Source organism: Balaenoptera acutorostrata, chromosome 5 (assembly GCF_949987535.1).
Source record: "Balaenoptera acutorostrata chromosome 5, mBalAcu1.1, whole genome shotgun sequence".
NCBI classification, from domain to species: Eukaryota; Metazoa; Chordata; class Mammalia; order Artiodactyla; family Balaenopteridae; genus Balaenoptera; species Balaenoptera acutorostrata.
The window spans coordinates 66,211,254-66,226,049 of record NC_080068.1 but is presented as its reverse complement, the minus strand read 5'-3'; the positions used below and the strand labels follow the sequence as shown (position 1 = coordinate 66,226,049).

General features: G+C 39.0%; 1 protein-coding gene across 4 annotated transcripts in view; it reads left to right on the top strand.

The window, feature by feature from the left end:
- LOC103008872 (RE1-silencing transcription factor-like) overlaps positions 1-14,796 on the top strand; it is a 43,160-nt gene that overhangs the window by 17,660 nt on the left and 10,704 nt on the right. For all 4 annotated transcript variants that reach the window (XM_057546439.1, XM_057546441.1, XM_057546440.1 and 1 more), the window contains exons 2-3: positions 4,361-5,264; positions 10,257-10,340. In XM_057546439.1, the coding sequence (XP_057402422.1) occupies positions 4,370-5,264; positions 10,257-10,340 (979 nt within the window). In that variant the 5' untranslated portion in view covers positions 4,361-4,369. The remainder of the gene's footprint in view (positions 1-4,360; positions 5,265-10,256; positions 10,341-14,796) is intronic.

The window sequence follows — 14,796 nt, the reverse complement described above, 5'->3', positions numbered from 1 at the left end:
TTTCCCTTTTCACAGGAAGAAAGGTCCATAACTTTTGTTTACTTTGAAATAGGTCATCATCAAAAAAAGAAACTAAGTGGTCCTTTAATGGTACTAAGTACGTTTTCAGAGTACATTGGACCCTTGAACAACAGGAGTTTGAACTGTGTGGGTCCACTTATATGTGGATTTTTTTTTCAAGAAATATACTGGAGGGCTTCCCTGGTGGCACAGTGGTTGAGAGTCTGCCTGCCAATGCAGGGGACACGGGTTCGAGCCCTGGTCTGGGAAGATCCCACATGCCGCGGAGCAACTAGGCCCGTGAGCCACAGTTGCTGAGCCTGCGCGTTTGGAGCCTGTGCTCCGCAACAAGAGAGGCCGCGACAGTGAGAGGCCCGCGCACCGTGATGAAGAGTGGCCCCCGCTCGCCACAACCAGAGAAAGCCCTCGCATAAAAAACAAAGACCCAACACAGCCAAAAATAAATAAATAAATAAATAAATAAATAAATAAAAATTAAAAAAAAAGAAATATACTGGAAAGTTTCTTAGAGATTTGCAACATTTTAAAAAAATTTACAGATGATACACATAACCTAGAAATATCGAAAAAATTTAGAAAAAGGTACCTCATGAGTGCATAAAATATATGTAGATAATAGTGTATTTTATCATTTGCTACCATAAAATATATATAAATCTAATAAGAAGTTAAAATTTATCAAAAATTACACGAACACAGACCACACATGGCACCATTCTGGTCCAGAGAAATGTATACAAATGTAAAGATGCAGCAGTAACTCATAACTGCATAATATTAACTGTAGTCCATACTGTAGTACTGTAATAATTTCATAGCTGCCTCTTTTTGCTATTTTGGTGAGTGCAAGTGTTGCAGGTATTCCACTCAAAACGTCTTGTGAGTCTAATCATTTCTGGGTGAGCAGTTGGTCTCTCCAGTAAATTGTGTTTGCAGTAAAAAAAAAAAAAAAAAAAAAAAAGTCACCTCTTGCAGTTCCTGAGTGTTTTTCATCGTGTTTAGTGTGATACCAGAAACCTTGAATAACACCGTGGGACCCATATGAAGTGCTCTAGTGATGCTGGAAATGCTCCCAAGAAGTAAAGTCATGACATTAGAAGAAAAAGTTGAATTGCTTGATATGTACCATAAACTGAGTTCTGTAGTTTCTGTTACCCGCCATTTCAAGATCAATGAGTCCAGTGTAAGGATTGTTGTAAAAAAAGAAAAGGAAATTTGGAAACTGTCTCTGCATTTTTGCCAGCAGACATGAAAGACTTGCACTTTTTGCGAAATGCCTTTCTATCTCATATTGAAAATGCATCTTTTACGTGGGTATAGTATTACTATAAGAAAGGCATACCTATAGAGTCTAATATGATTAGAGAAAAAGAGAAGTTATATGACAACTTAAAGCAAAAGGAATGTGAACTTTCTAAATCTGGAGAATTTAATGCCAGCAGAGGATAGTTTGGTAATTTTAGAAAAAAATATCAAGATACCAGAACCGGTTTTGAGTTCCCAGATGCCGTGAACACAATTATTAAAGAGAAAGGCTGTCTGCCTAAACCAGGTTTTGAACACAGAGAAATGTGCCCTACTCTGGAAAAAAATGCCAAAAAGGTCATCCATTAGTAAGAAAGAGAAGCGAGCATCAGGATTTAAGGCTGATTGAAGACTAACATGTTTTGTGCAAATTGATTTTTTGATCAGGACTTCTCTTATCTATAAAGCTGCTAAGCCCACTATCCTTTTTTTTTTTTTTTGGCCATGCCATACGGTTTGCGTGATCTCAGTTCCCCGACTAGGGATTGAACCTGCTCCACGGCAAAAGCCTGGAATCCTAACCACTAGGCCTCCAGGGAACTCCTGAAGCCCACTATCCTTAAAGGGAAAAAAGATAAACACCAGTTGCCATTCTTTTGGTTGTACGACAAGAAGGCCTGGGCAATGAGAACACTTTTCTGGATTGGTTCCATCAGTGCTTTGTCCCTGATCACCAAGTACCTTGCAGTAAAGGACTGCATTTTAAAGTTCTTTGGTATTGGACAATGCCCCTGGCCACCTAGAACCATGAGTTCAACATTGAAGGTTTCAAAGTGGTATACTTGTCCCCCAACACAACGTCTTTGAATGAAGCCTGTGTCGAGGTGTTGTAAGGACCTTGAAGGCTCATTACATGTGGTACTCTATGAAAGGATTGTCAATGCTATGAAAGACAACCCGGATAGAACATCATGAAAGTCTGGAAGGATCACATCATTGTGATAGAAAAAGCTGTGAAAGCCATCAAGCCTAAAACAATAAATTCTTGCTGGAGAAAACTGTCCAGATGTTGTGCATGACTTCACAGGATTTACGACAGCCAATCAAGGAAGTCATGAAAGAGATTGTGGGTATGGCAAAAAGATGGGGGGGGCGGTGAAGGGCTTCAAGATACAGATCTTGGGAATATTCAAGAGCTAATAGACACCATACCAGAGGAATTAATGGAAGTCAATTTGGAGATAAGTGCTTCTGAGCCGGTGCCAGGTGATGAGGAAAAAGACATGGAAGAAGCAGTGCCAGAAAACAAATTGACATTAGACAGTCTGACAGCAGGGTTCCTTTCGTTGAAGACTACTTTTGACTTCTTTTATGACTTGGACCCTTGTGTGATACAGACACTAAAACTAAAGCCAGTGGTTGAAGAAGGATTAGTACCCTATAGAAACATTTTTAGAGAAGTGGAAAAGCAAAAAAGTTAGACAGAAATTAAGATGTATTTCCCTCAGGTTACACAGAGTGCCGGCCTCTTTCCACTTCCTCCACCTCTTCTGCCTCTGCACCTCTTTCTGCCTTCCCTTCCACTTCCTCTACCTCTTTCCACTCTGCCACTCCTGACTCAGCAAGACCAACCCCTCCTCTTCCCCGCCCTCCTCACCCTACTCAACTGAAGACAGAAGGATGAAGACCTTTATGATGATCCACTTCCACTTAATGAATAGTAAATAATCATGCCATTCAGTTAATAAACTTATCTGTTGGGTATGTGTGTGAGTGTCTTGTGAAAATCTAGTACTCGTATAGCAAGAGCTGGGAGACATTGTGTCATCATTGTCATTACCTAAGTATTCATTGTGTGCAAAACTTGTACAAAGGTATAAGGTGATATTTAATATGAAGTTAATAATGTATTAGTTTTTCTACTGCTATATAACTTTGCTTTTAAATACTTACATTAAAATACAGTATGCCTCTTATAATTTGAGAAAGCATATCAGCCTATCATCACATGTATGCAGTTTTTTAAAACAAAACAGTGTTTCCAATACTATATTATGAATATGCCTTATACTGTATGCTTAAAAATTTTGTGATTCATTCATTTGCATATAGGCTAGGCTACTGTGAAGCAGTCCTATTGATTACAATAGACTACCATAAAGCAATCATATTGCTGCTGCTTCTTTATCAGTGCATTAATCGTTATACCTGTAAATAAGTATGAATTTCTTTTTCACATTATCTTTTCTCTTTTGATACCTAGTGTTAGTAATACGTATAACATCTACAGTATTTTGCATCATATAATACAATATTGATAAAGATACTGATAAGCACAATTCATCTTGTACACTATTATATAATGCACATAACATACAAAATATATGTTAACTGATTGTTAATGTTATCCATAAGGCCTCTGGTCAACAGTAGGCTATTGGTAGTCTAGTTTTTATGGAGCCCAAAGTTACATGCAGATTTTTAACTGCACTGGGGGTTGGTGCCCCTAACCCTCTTGTTCAAAGGTCAACTGTAGTTTATTCTTTTGGAGTTAGTTGAGTTCATATGAACTTCAATTCACTAACTATAGGCTTCTGCTTTTCAGGCTGTTTGTACTTAATAAATGCACAGGTAGCTTTTGGATTTTTCCCCTTTCTGATTCAGACCAGTAAACTTTTGAAGGGGGATTTGAGAGGACAGCAGTTTACTGTTCATATACGGAATTTAAAATAAAATTTTAATTAGCACTAAAAATGAAGGTTACTTATATTTTTCCACTAGAAAAAGTAAAAGTGCTTGAGGGAAGGCAAGCCAGTGGTAGACCTAGTAGATGGATGAGTTGTGTCAAACACTTGATAGAACTTTTTGTAGGGGGTCATAGAAATTTTTTTGATGACTGCAGTAAAGAGAATTTGGAATTACAAAATATTGTAAAGGCTTATTTTCAGTAAATGAGGCTGATTGAGTTTAAAGATTATATAGGAAAATGTATTTTTTTAAGTTATGAAGAATTACAGTGATGTTGTGGTTTTAGAACAGTAAAAGTTGTGTTTAAACTGGTGCTTTCGTGTTATTTGTTTTGTTTTGAATGCAGAACACCGTTATGGCCACCCAGGTAATGGGGCAGTCTTCCGGAGGAGGAGGTCTGTTCACCGGCAGTGGCACCATGGGCATGGCCTTGCCTAACGACATGTATGACTTGCCTGATCTGTCCAGAGCTGAACTGGCTGCGCCTCAGCTCATCATGTTGGCAAATGTGGCCTTAACTGGGGAAGTAAACGGCGGCTGCTGTGATTACCTGGTTGGCGAAGAAAGACAGATGGCAGAATTGATGCCTGTTGGGGATAACAACTTTTCAGATAGTGATGGAGAAGGACTCGAGGAGTCTCCTGAGGTAAAAGGCGAGCCCAGTGGGCTGGAAAACATGGAACTGGAGAGTTTGGAACTCAGTGTTGTCCAACCACGGCCTGTGTTTGAGGTGTCAGCTGCCTCAGAACCGTACAGCGCAAATAAAGATCTTCCTCGGGAAACACCTGTAGCAGAGGACAAATGCAAGAACTTGAAGACCAAGCCCTTTCGCTGTAAACCATGCCAGTATGAAGCAGAATCTGAAGAACAGTTTGTGCATCACATCCGAGTTCATAGTGCCAAGAAATTTTTTGTGGAAGAAAGTGCAGAGAAGCAAGCCAAAGCCAGGGAATGCGGCTCTTCCACGGGGGAAGAGGGAGATTTCTCCAAGGGCCCCATTCGCTGTGACCGCTGTGGCTACAATACCAATCGCTATGATCACTATACTGCTCACCTGAAACACCACACCCGAGCCGGGGACAATGAGCGAGTCTACAAGTGCATCATTTGCACGTACACCACAGTAAGCGAATATCACTGGAGGAAACACTTGAGAAACCATTTTCCAAGGAAAGTATACACATGTGGAAAATGCAACTATTTTTCAGACAGAAAAAACAATTATGTTCAGCATGTTCGAACTCATACAGGTAAGAGGACCTTTCTCATTTATAAGTGTACTCTACCCCCCAAATGAAACACTTTAAAAATGTGAAAAATTTCAAACATCTCAGAAGTAAAGAGAATGCCCCGCTGCACCCATGGGTCCCCATCCCCTATACTCAACAGTTATTAATATTTTGTCATATTTGGCAATTCATTTTTTTCAATAACAGCTTTATTGAGATGTACTCCACTCCCACACAATTCATCCATTGAAAGTTAGAATGCATTGGTTTTAGTGTGTTCACAGACTTGTGCAGCCAAAAACACAGTCAATTTTAGGACATCTTCACCCCAAAAGGAAACCCCTCTCAGTGGTTGCTCCCCATTTCTCCCCAACACCCCTTAATTATTCACTTTTAAATTGACTTTCATTAAGGGGTCTCATTTTTTTTTTAAATTAATTAATTTATTTATTTATGGCTGTGTTGGGTCTTCGTTTCTGTGCGAGGGCTTTCTTCTAGTTGTGGCAAGCGGGGGCCACTCTTCATCGCGGTGCGCGGGCCTCTCACTATCACGGCCTCTCTTGTTGCGGAGCACAGGCTCCAGACGCGCAGGCTCAGTAGTTGTGGCTCACGGGCCTAATTGCTCCGTGGCATGTGGGATCTTCCCAGACCAGGGCTCAAACCCATGTCTCCTGCATTGGCAGGCAGATTCTCAACCACTGCACCACCAGGGAAGCCCTAAGGAATTTTTAGAATTTAAAAAAAAAAGGAAAATGGAGAGAACTGGGAAAATTTCAGTTTTGTTGTATATTTCCAATTTTTTATGTATACTTTTTTTTTAAATAGGATCTCTACTTTTTGCCATTTCTTAATTTTTTTTCTTATAGTGGTTTCTTTTCACTTAATTACAGTCTAGGTGACTAATTTTAATGGCTATATTTTATATACTTCATCATTCATTACTGAACTTTTTCTCCACATTAAAGTTGCTATTTCCACAATAAGGTTATGACTTACATAGCTAACATTGGTTGTACATATCTCATTTCATTTTAGTGTTAAACTTATTTGGTCTTAATACATTTTTTATTTAAAAAATTTTTTTATTTATGTGTTTTTTAAATTAATTAAAAAATTTTTTGGCTGCATTGGGTCTTGGTTGCTGCACATGGGCTTTCTTTAGTCGTGGTAAGCGGGGGCTACTCTTCACTGCAGTGCGCGGGCTTCTCATTGCGGTGGCTTCTCTTGTTGCGGAGCACATGCTCTAGGCGCGCGGACTTCAGTAGTTGCAGCACGCAGGCATAGTAGTTGTGGCTCGTGGGCTCTAGAGTGCAGACTCAGTATTTGTGGCGCACGGGCTTAGTTGCTCCGTGGCACGTGGGATCTTCCTGGACCAGGGATCGAACCTGTATCCCCTGCATTGGCAGCCGGATTCTTAACCACTGCACCACCAGGGAAGTCCTGGCCTTAATACATTTTTTTTAAAAAAAAATATTTATTTATTTATTTATTTTATTTTTGTCTGTGTTGGGTCTTAGTTGTGGCATGTGGGATCTTTCATTGCGGTGTGTGGGCTTCTCTCTAGTTGTGGTGCAGGGGCTCCAGAGCGCGTGGGCTCTGCAGTTGTGGTACACGGGCTCATTAGTTGGTGGAGCTCAGGCTCAGTTGCCCTGTGGTATGTGGGATCTTAGTTCCCGGACCAGGGATTGAACCCACGTCCCTGCATTGGAAGGTGGATTCTTAACCACTGCACCAGGAGGGAAGTCCCTGTCTTAATACTTTTAAAAAGCTTTTTCCCCCAGTATTACCTAATTTGTGGTTTTTTAAAAGAAAAAGATTTCAAAACAATTTGTTGGTGTATAAATAGAAGGATAGTATTTTGATTATGTAAATTCTGAGAGTATCAGTGGTATTAAACGCATGGTTCTGAAAATTGTATTTATGGAAAAATTAATTCATCTAGTGCTGAAGAGCAGAGGAGATAAGAAGTGATCATCAGCAGGAATCGCTTGTTTCTTATTTCTCACTTAGGTAGCCTACTTTTCAGGTTCACTTAGTGGGTGTCTTATGTTCCTGTATTGAGTGCTCAGTGTTAGGTGCTTTCTTCTACTCTCTGCTAATCTTCAGAACAATTTAATGAGGAAAACTGGGTGTTTACTGAGGGAGAACTTCAGGCTTGATAGCCTAAAGTGATGTGCCCATGGTCACATACAACTAAGATTCAAACTTCTGAGTCTCTTTTTATAGGTAATCATCACGGTAGGGGGCTGAGGATTTCCATTTGAGTCTTCAATCAAAAGAGTTTTCATTTTGTGGTTTTGATATCTAACCAGTTCACAAATTTTACTTTAGTGCATTCATTTTTTGTTTTTTAAACGTATTTATTTATTTATATTTTGGCTGCATTGGGTCTTTGTTGCTGCGTGTGGGCTTTCTCTAGTTGCAGCGAGCGGGGGCTACTCTTTGTTGTGGTGTGTGGGCTTCTCATTGTGGTGGCTTCTCTTGTTGTGGAGCACGGGCTCTAGGCACACGGGCTTCAGTAGTTGTGGTGTGCAGGCTCAGTAGTTGTGGCTCTCGGGCTCCAGAGCGCAGGCTCAGCAGTTGTGGTGCACGGGCTTAGTTGCTCTGCTGCATGTGGGATTTTCCTGGACCAGGGCTCAAACCCGTGTCCCCTGCATTGGCAGGTGGATTCTTAACCACTGCGCCACCAGGGAAGTCCTCACAAATTCTACTTTAAAAGATGACGTTTTTGCCCATATGTGTGACTGATAAATTACTAGCGCTTCTAGAGTATTTATGCCTATTTTGGTGAGTTGCACAGGCAGAAGCAATTTGTTTCATTACGAAGAATTTAAAAGTAAATTATCCTTAGTTGATCCTTCATGTTAATCTGTAAGGGTATCAAATTTTTTTTCCGTTAACTTCTTTTGGTAACAGCTTGACTGATACACAATTGATGTACCATACAATTCACTGTAGATTGGCCTGTTCTGAACATTTCATATCAATGGAATCATCTAATATGTGGCCCTCAGTGGCTACCTACTTCCACTTAGTATAATGTCTTCAAGGTTCATCCATGTCCTATGTACAGTACTTGTTTTCCTTTTACTGCCAAATAATACTCTCTTGTATGGGTAAGCAACATTTTGTTTATCTATTCATCAGTTAATGGATTTTTGGATTATTTCCACTTTTTGGATATTATGAGTAATGCTGCTGTGACCATTCATATACAAGTTTTTGTGTAGACATATGTTTTTATTTCTCTTGGGTAAATGTACACCTAGAAGTGGAATTGCTAGGCCATATGGTAATTATGTTTAATCATTTGAGGGACTGGCAAACTGTTTTCCAGAGTGGCTGCACTGTTGTACAGTCCCACAAGCACTGTATCAGGGTTCCAAATTCTCCACAACCTAACAAATAAATGTTAACATCTGTTATTTTGATTATAGCCATCTTGGTGGGTGTGAAATCTTCATCTCACTGTGGTTTTGATTTAGTTTCTCTCGTGGCTAATGATACTGTGCATCTTTTCATGTGCTTATTGGCCAATTATGTATCTTTTTTTACAAAAATACATTCAACATTTTTTAAGCTATCTTAAAATTCATCCAGGCTAAAGTAGGCATTCTGTTACCATGAGCTATTTATGTCTAATCTATAGTACAAGCTAATAACAGCTGAACAGTTATTAGGAACACATTTCACACTTATCACCACATTCTTTTTTTTTTCTTCACTCTGTCTATTCCTTTCCTTGTCCCATGTTATTAAATACATCTATTACTGTAATGTATAATATAGAGAAAATAATAACTGGTGTTTATTGAGGGCTTTACGTGCCAGGCACAGGTTGAATGCTCTACATGTATTATCTTAAATTCTCACAATTCTAGAAAATGAAGGTAGTGTTACTGTTATAGATGAGGAGGCTTGCCTGAAGTCATACTTATTATCTTGTGGCCAAAAAATAGACAAAAACAGATTGTCAAGGTGTTTTTTTCAGTATATTTTGTGGTCGACAACCCATGTCCAAAAAACACACATTTTCTGCCTTTGAGTCTTAAATTCTTTAGTAGTAAATCACTGGTCTCTTATTGTCAGCTGGTCGCTGTCCCGGTGGCTTTATGAGTATAATTTAAAACTGATCTGAGTCTGGGACTTCCCTGGTGGCACAGTGGTTAAGAATCCACCTGTCAATATAGGGGACATGGGTATGAACCCTGGTCCGGGAAGATCCCACATGCCGCAGAGCAACTAAGCCCGTGAGCCACAACTACTGAGCCTGTGTGCTAGAGCCCATGAGCCACAACTACTGAAGCCTGCATGCCTAGAGCCCGTGCTCCACAACAAGAGAAGCCACCGTAATGAGAAGCCTGTGCACCACAACAAAGAGTAGCTCCTGCTTGCCGCAACTAGAGAAAGCCCGCACACAGCAACGAAGACCCCAACGCAGCCAAAAAATACATAAATTTAAAAAAGAAAAAAAAAAATTGACCTGAGTCTTCTATAAAACTTCTATTTACCACTTGAAATTTTTAGCTTAAAACAATAGCCTCCCCACTCAAAAATGTTATTGCTTTAAGCTAACAATTTAAAATGGTAGATTTATCATTTACAAGGATCCAAAAAATTACCCAAGCCATAGCATCAGAAAATTTGGGTACATGTTTTTTTTTAAGGATAATTCTGATTTTAAAAAGTTGCTTGATACCTGATCAGATAATTTTTCAGTTCTTAATATTTGCTATTACACATGTAGCATTACTGTGAAAATTAAAAGGGCTGTGAGAATTCAGAAAGCCAATGATACTTTTTCTTCAGCAAAGCAGAAATAATGTAGTTATGTGTATTCTGAATTAAATCATTTACTGTTCCAATAAATGATAGAAATTGGCCATTTTGCCAGGAATAGGGAGAAAAAATTCTTGTTAAAAAATGCTTAGTATTGAATAATGTATGTATTGTTAGTGAGAATTGTATTTGCCTTATTTTATTATTTGAACATTAATCATTATATTTTTGTAGGAGAACGTCCGTATAAATGTGAGCTTTGTCCTTATTCAAGTTCTCAGAAAACTCATCTAACCAGACATATGCGTACTCATTCAGGTTGGTAAGAAATCGGAATTTTTCTATCATTTTTAGTAAACTACCATTATAAAGAAGTTCTTCTAGACCTGGAACTGGGTCATTATTTGTGATTTATTTTTAATATAATTTGGATATTTATATACCTTTAATAATTTCAGTGTGTGGTTGCTGGGTTCCAGGGATTCCTACTTAGCTGCTTCCCTGAAATTTGGGTTTGTTCTCTTGAGAGTTGATAAGGTTTCTGAGGATTGATTAACAAAAGCCAAACTTTAAGGAATGACTGATAATCCAGGATCCCAATTTATTAACCTATAATAAATAAAATACAGGACTATAACAAGTGAGAGATTTATCCACTCTAGAACTGAAATAATCATGGTCACCATCCAGAATTGGTCCCCATTATGAAGGTATATAGATGACAAAGTTAAAAAGTCAATATTAGCATAGGTGCTCTTGAATGGATAATTATTTCATTTTGGCCACACTGACCCTTGGGTGATCCTAGAGATATTGACCTGATCCACAACTCTTCCTTCCCTTTTCTCAGTAGATATGTTACCATTTCATCTTGGATGAAATATTTCATACTGGAGGAAATACATCCAGTTTGTATTTGCCTTTGTAATATTTTTGTAGGTATCACACTGGATAGTTCCCGCATCCTGCTAACGTAGGAATTCATTTCCCACTGTGAGCACAGTGAATGTTTGTTAAAGGGAATTGACATCTTACTAAGTTTTTTCACGGACTACTCTTTTTTTTTAACATCTTTATTGGAGTATAATTGCTCTACAACAGTGTGTTAGTTTCTGCTTTATAACAAAGTGAGTCAGCCATACATATACATATATCCCCATATCTCCTCTGTCTTGTGTCTCCCTCCCACCCTCCCTATCCTACCCCTCTAGGTGGTCACAAAGCACCGAGCTGATTTCCCTATGCTATGTGGCTGCTTCCCACTAGCTATTGATTTTACATTTGGTAGTCTATATATGTCCATGCCACTCTCTCACTTCATCCCAGCTTCCCCTTCCCCTTCCCTGTGTCCTCAAGTCCATTCTCTACGTCTGCGTCTTTATTCCTGTCCTGCCGCTAGGTTCTTCAGAACCTTTTTTTTTTTTTTTTAGATTCTATATATATATGTTAGCATATGGTATTTGTTATTCTCTTTCTGGCATTTCACTCTGTATGACAGACTCTAGGTCCATCCACCTTACTACAAATAACTCAATTTCATTTCTTTCTATGGCTGAATAATATTCCATTGTATGTATGTGCCACATCTTCTCTATCCATTCATCTCTCGATAGACACTTAGGTTGCTTCCATGTCCTGTCTGTTGTAAATAGAGCTGCAATGAACATTGTGGTACATGACTCTTTTTGAATTATGGTTTTCTCAGGGTATATTCCCAGTAGTGGGATTGCTGGGTCGTATGGTAGTTCTATTTTTAGTTTTTTTTCCTTTAACTTTTTATTTATTTATTTTATTTATTTCTTTTTGGCTGCATTGGGTCTTTGTTGCTGCACGCGGGCTTTCTCTAGTTGTGGTGAGCGGGGGTTACTCTTCGTTGCGGTGAGCAGGCTTCTCATTGCGGTGGCTTCTCTTGTTGCGGAGCATGGGCTCTAGGCACACGGGCTTCAGTAGTTGTGGCTTGCGGGCTTTAGAGCGCAGGCTCAGTAGTTCTGGAGCACAGACTTAGTTCCTCTGTGGCATGTGAGATCTTCCCGGACCAGGACTCAAACTCATGTCCCCTGCATTGGCAGGCGGATTCTTAACCACTGCACCACCAGGGAAGCCCTATTTTTAGTTTTTTAAGGAATCTCCATACTGTTCTCCATAGTGGCTGTATCAATTTACATTCCCAGCAGCAGTGCAAGAGGGTTCCCTTTTCTCCACACCCTCTCCAGCATTTATTATTTGTAGATTTTTTGATGATGGCCATTCTGTGAGGTGATACTTCATTGTAGTTTTGATTTGCATTTGTCTAATGATTAGTGATGTTGAGCATCCTTTCATGTGTTTGTTGGTGATCTGTATATCTTCTTTGGAGAAATGTCTATTTAGGTCTTCTGCCCATTTTTGGTTTGGGGTGTTTGTTTTTTTGATGTTGAGCTGCATGAGCTGCTTGTAAATTTTGGAGAATAATCCTTTGTCAGTTGCTTTGTTTGCAAATATTTTCTCCCATTCTGAGGGTTGTCTTTTCGTCTTGTTTATGGTTTCCTTTGCTGTGTAAAAGCTTTTAAGTTTCATTAGGTCCCATTTGTTTATTTTTGTTTTTATTTCCATTTCTCTAGGAGGTGGGTCAAAAAGGATCTTGCTGTGATTTATGTCATAGGGCGTTCTGCCTATGTTTTCCTCTAAGAGTTTTATAGTGTCTGATCTTACATTTAGGTCTTTAATCCATTTTGAGTTTATTTTTGTGTATGGTGTTAGGGAGTGTTCTAATTTCATTCTTTTACATGTAGCTGTCAGTTTTCCCAGCACCTCTTATTGAAGAGGCTGTCTTTTCTCCATTGTATATTCTTGCCTCCTTTATCAAAAATAAGGTGACCATATGTGCTTGGGTTTATCTCTGGTCTTTCTATCCTGTTCCATTGATCTATATTTCTGTTTTTGTGCCAGTACCATACTATCTTGATTACTGTAGCTTTGTAGTATAGTCTGAAGTCAGGAAGCCTGATTCCTCCAGCTCCGTTTTTCTTTCTCAAGATTGCTTTGGCTATTCAGGGTCTTTTGTGTTTCCATACAAATTGTGAAATTTTTGTTCTAGTTCTGTGAAAAATGCCATTGGTAGTTTGATAGGGATTGCATTGAATCTGTAGATTGCTTTGGGTAGTAGAGTCATTTTCACAATGCTGATTCTTCCAATCCAAGAACATTGTATATCTCTCCATCTGTTTGTATCATCTTTAATTTCTTTCATCAGTGTCTTATAGTTTTCTGCATACAGGTCTTTTGTCTCCTTAGGTAGGTTTATTCCTAGGTATTATATTTTTTTTGTTGCAGTGGTAAATGGGAGTGTTTCCTTCATTTCTCTTTCAGATTTTTCATCATTAGTGTATAGGAATGCAAGAGATTTCTGTGCATTAATTTTGTATCCTGCTACTTTACCAAATTCATTGATTAGCTCTAGTAGTTTTCTGGTAGCATCTTTAGGATTCTCTATGTATAGTATCATGTCATCTGCAAACAGTGACAGCTTTACTTCTTCTTTTCCAATTTGTATTCCTTTTATTTCTTTGTCTTCTCTGATTGCTGTGGCTAAAACTTCCAAAACTGTTGAATAACACTGGTGAGAGTGGAGAACCTTGTCTTGTTCCTGATGTTAGAGGAAATGGTTTTATTTTTTCACCATTGAGAATGATGTTGGCTGGGGGTTTGTCATATATAGCCTTTATTATGTTGAGGTAAGTTCCCTCTGTGCCTACTTTCTGGAGGGTTTTTATCATAAATTGGTGTTGAATTTTGTTGAAAGCTTTTTCTGCATCTATTGAGATGATCATATGGTTTTTCTCCTTCAGTTTGTTAATATGGTGTATCATTGATTGATTTGGGTATATTGAAGAATCCTTGCATTCCTGGAATAAACCCCACTTGATCATGGTGTATGATCCTTTTAACATGCTGTTGGATTCTGTTTGCTAGTATTTTGTTGAGGATTTTTGTAAATCTGTTCATCAGTGATATTAGCCTGTAGTTTTCTTTCTTTGTGACATCTTTGTCTGGTTTTGGTATCAGGGTGATGGTGGCCTTGTAGAATGAGTTTGGTAGTGTTCCTCCCTCTGCTGTATTTTGGAAGGGTTTGAGAAGGATAGGTGTTAGCTCTTCTCTAAATGTTTGACAGAATTTGCCTGTGAAGCCATCTGGTCCTGGGCTTTTGTTTGTTGGAAGATTTTTAATCTCAGTCTCAATTTCAGTGGTTGTGATTGGTCTGTTTATATTTTTTATTTCTTCCTGGTTCAGTCTCGGAAGGTTGTGCTTTTCTAAGAATTTGTCCGTTTCTTCCAGGTGGTCCATTTTATTGGCATATAGTTGCTTGTAGTCATCTCTCATGATCCTTTGTATTTCTACAGTGTCAGTTGTTACTTCTCCTTTTTCATTTCTAATTCTATTGATTTGATTCTTTTCCCTTTTTAAAAAAAATTATTTATTTATTTATTTATTTTTGGCTGTGTTGGGTCTTTGTTTTTTATGCGAGGGCTTCCTCTAGTTGCGGCGAGCAGGGGCCACTCTTCATCGTGGTGCGCGGGCCTCTCACTATCGTGGCCTCTCTTGTTGCGGAGCACAGGCTCCAGATGCGCAGGCTCAGTAATTGTGGCTCACGGGCCTAGTTGCTCCACGGCATGTGGGATCTTCCCAGACCAGGGCTCGAACCCGTGTCCCCTGCATTGGCAGGCAGACTCTCAACCACTGTGCCACCAGGGAAGCCTGATTCTTTTCCCTTTTTTTCTTGATGAGTCTGGCTAAT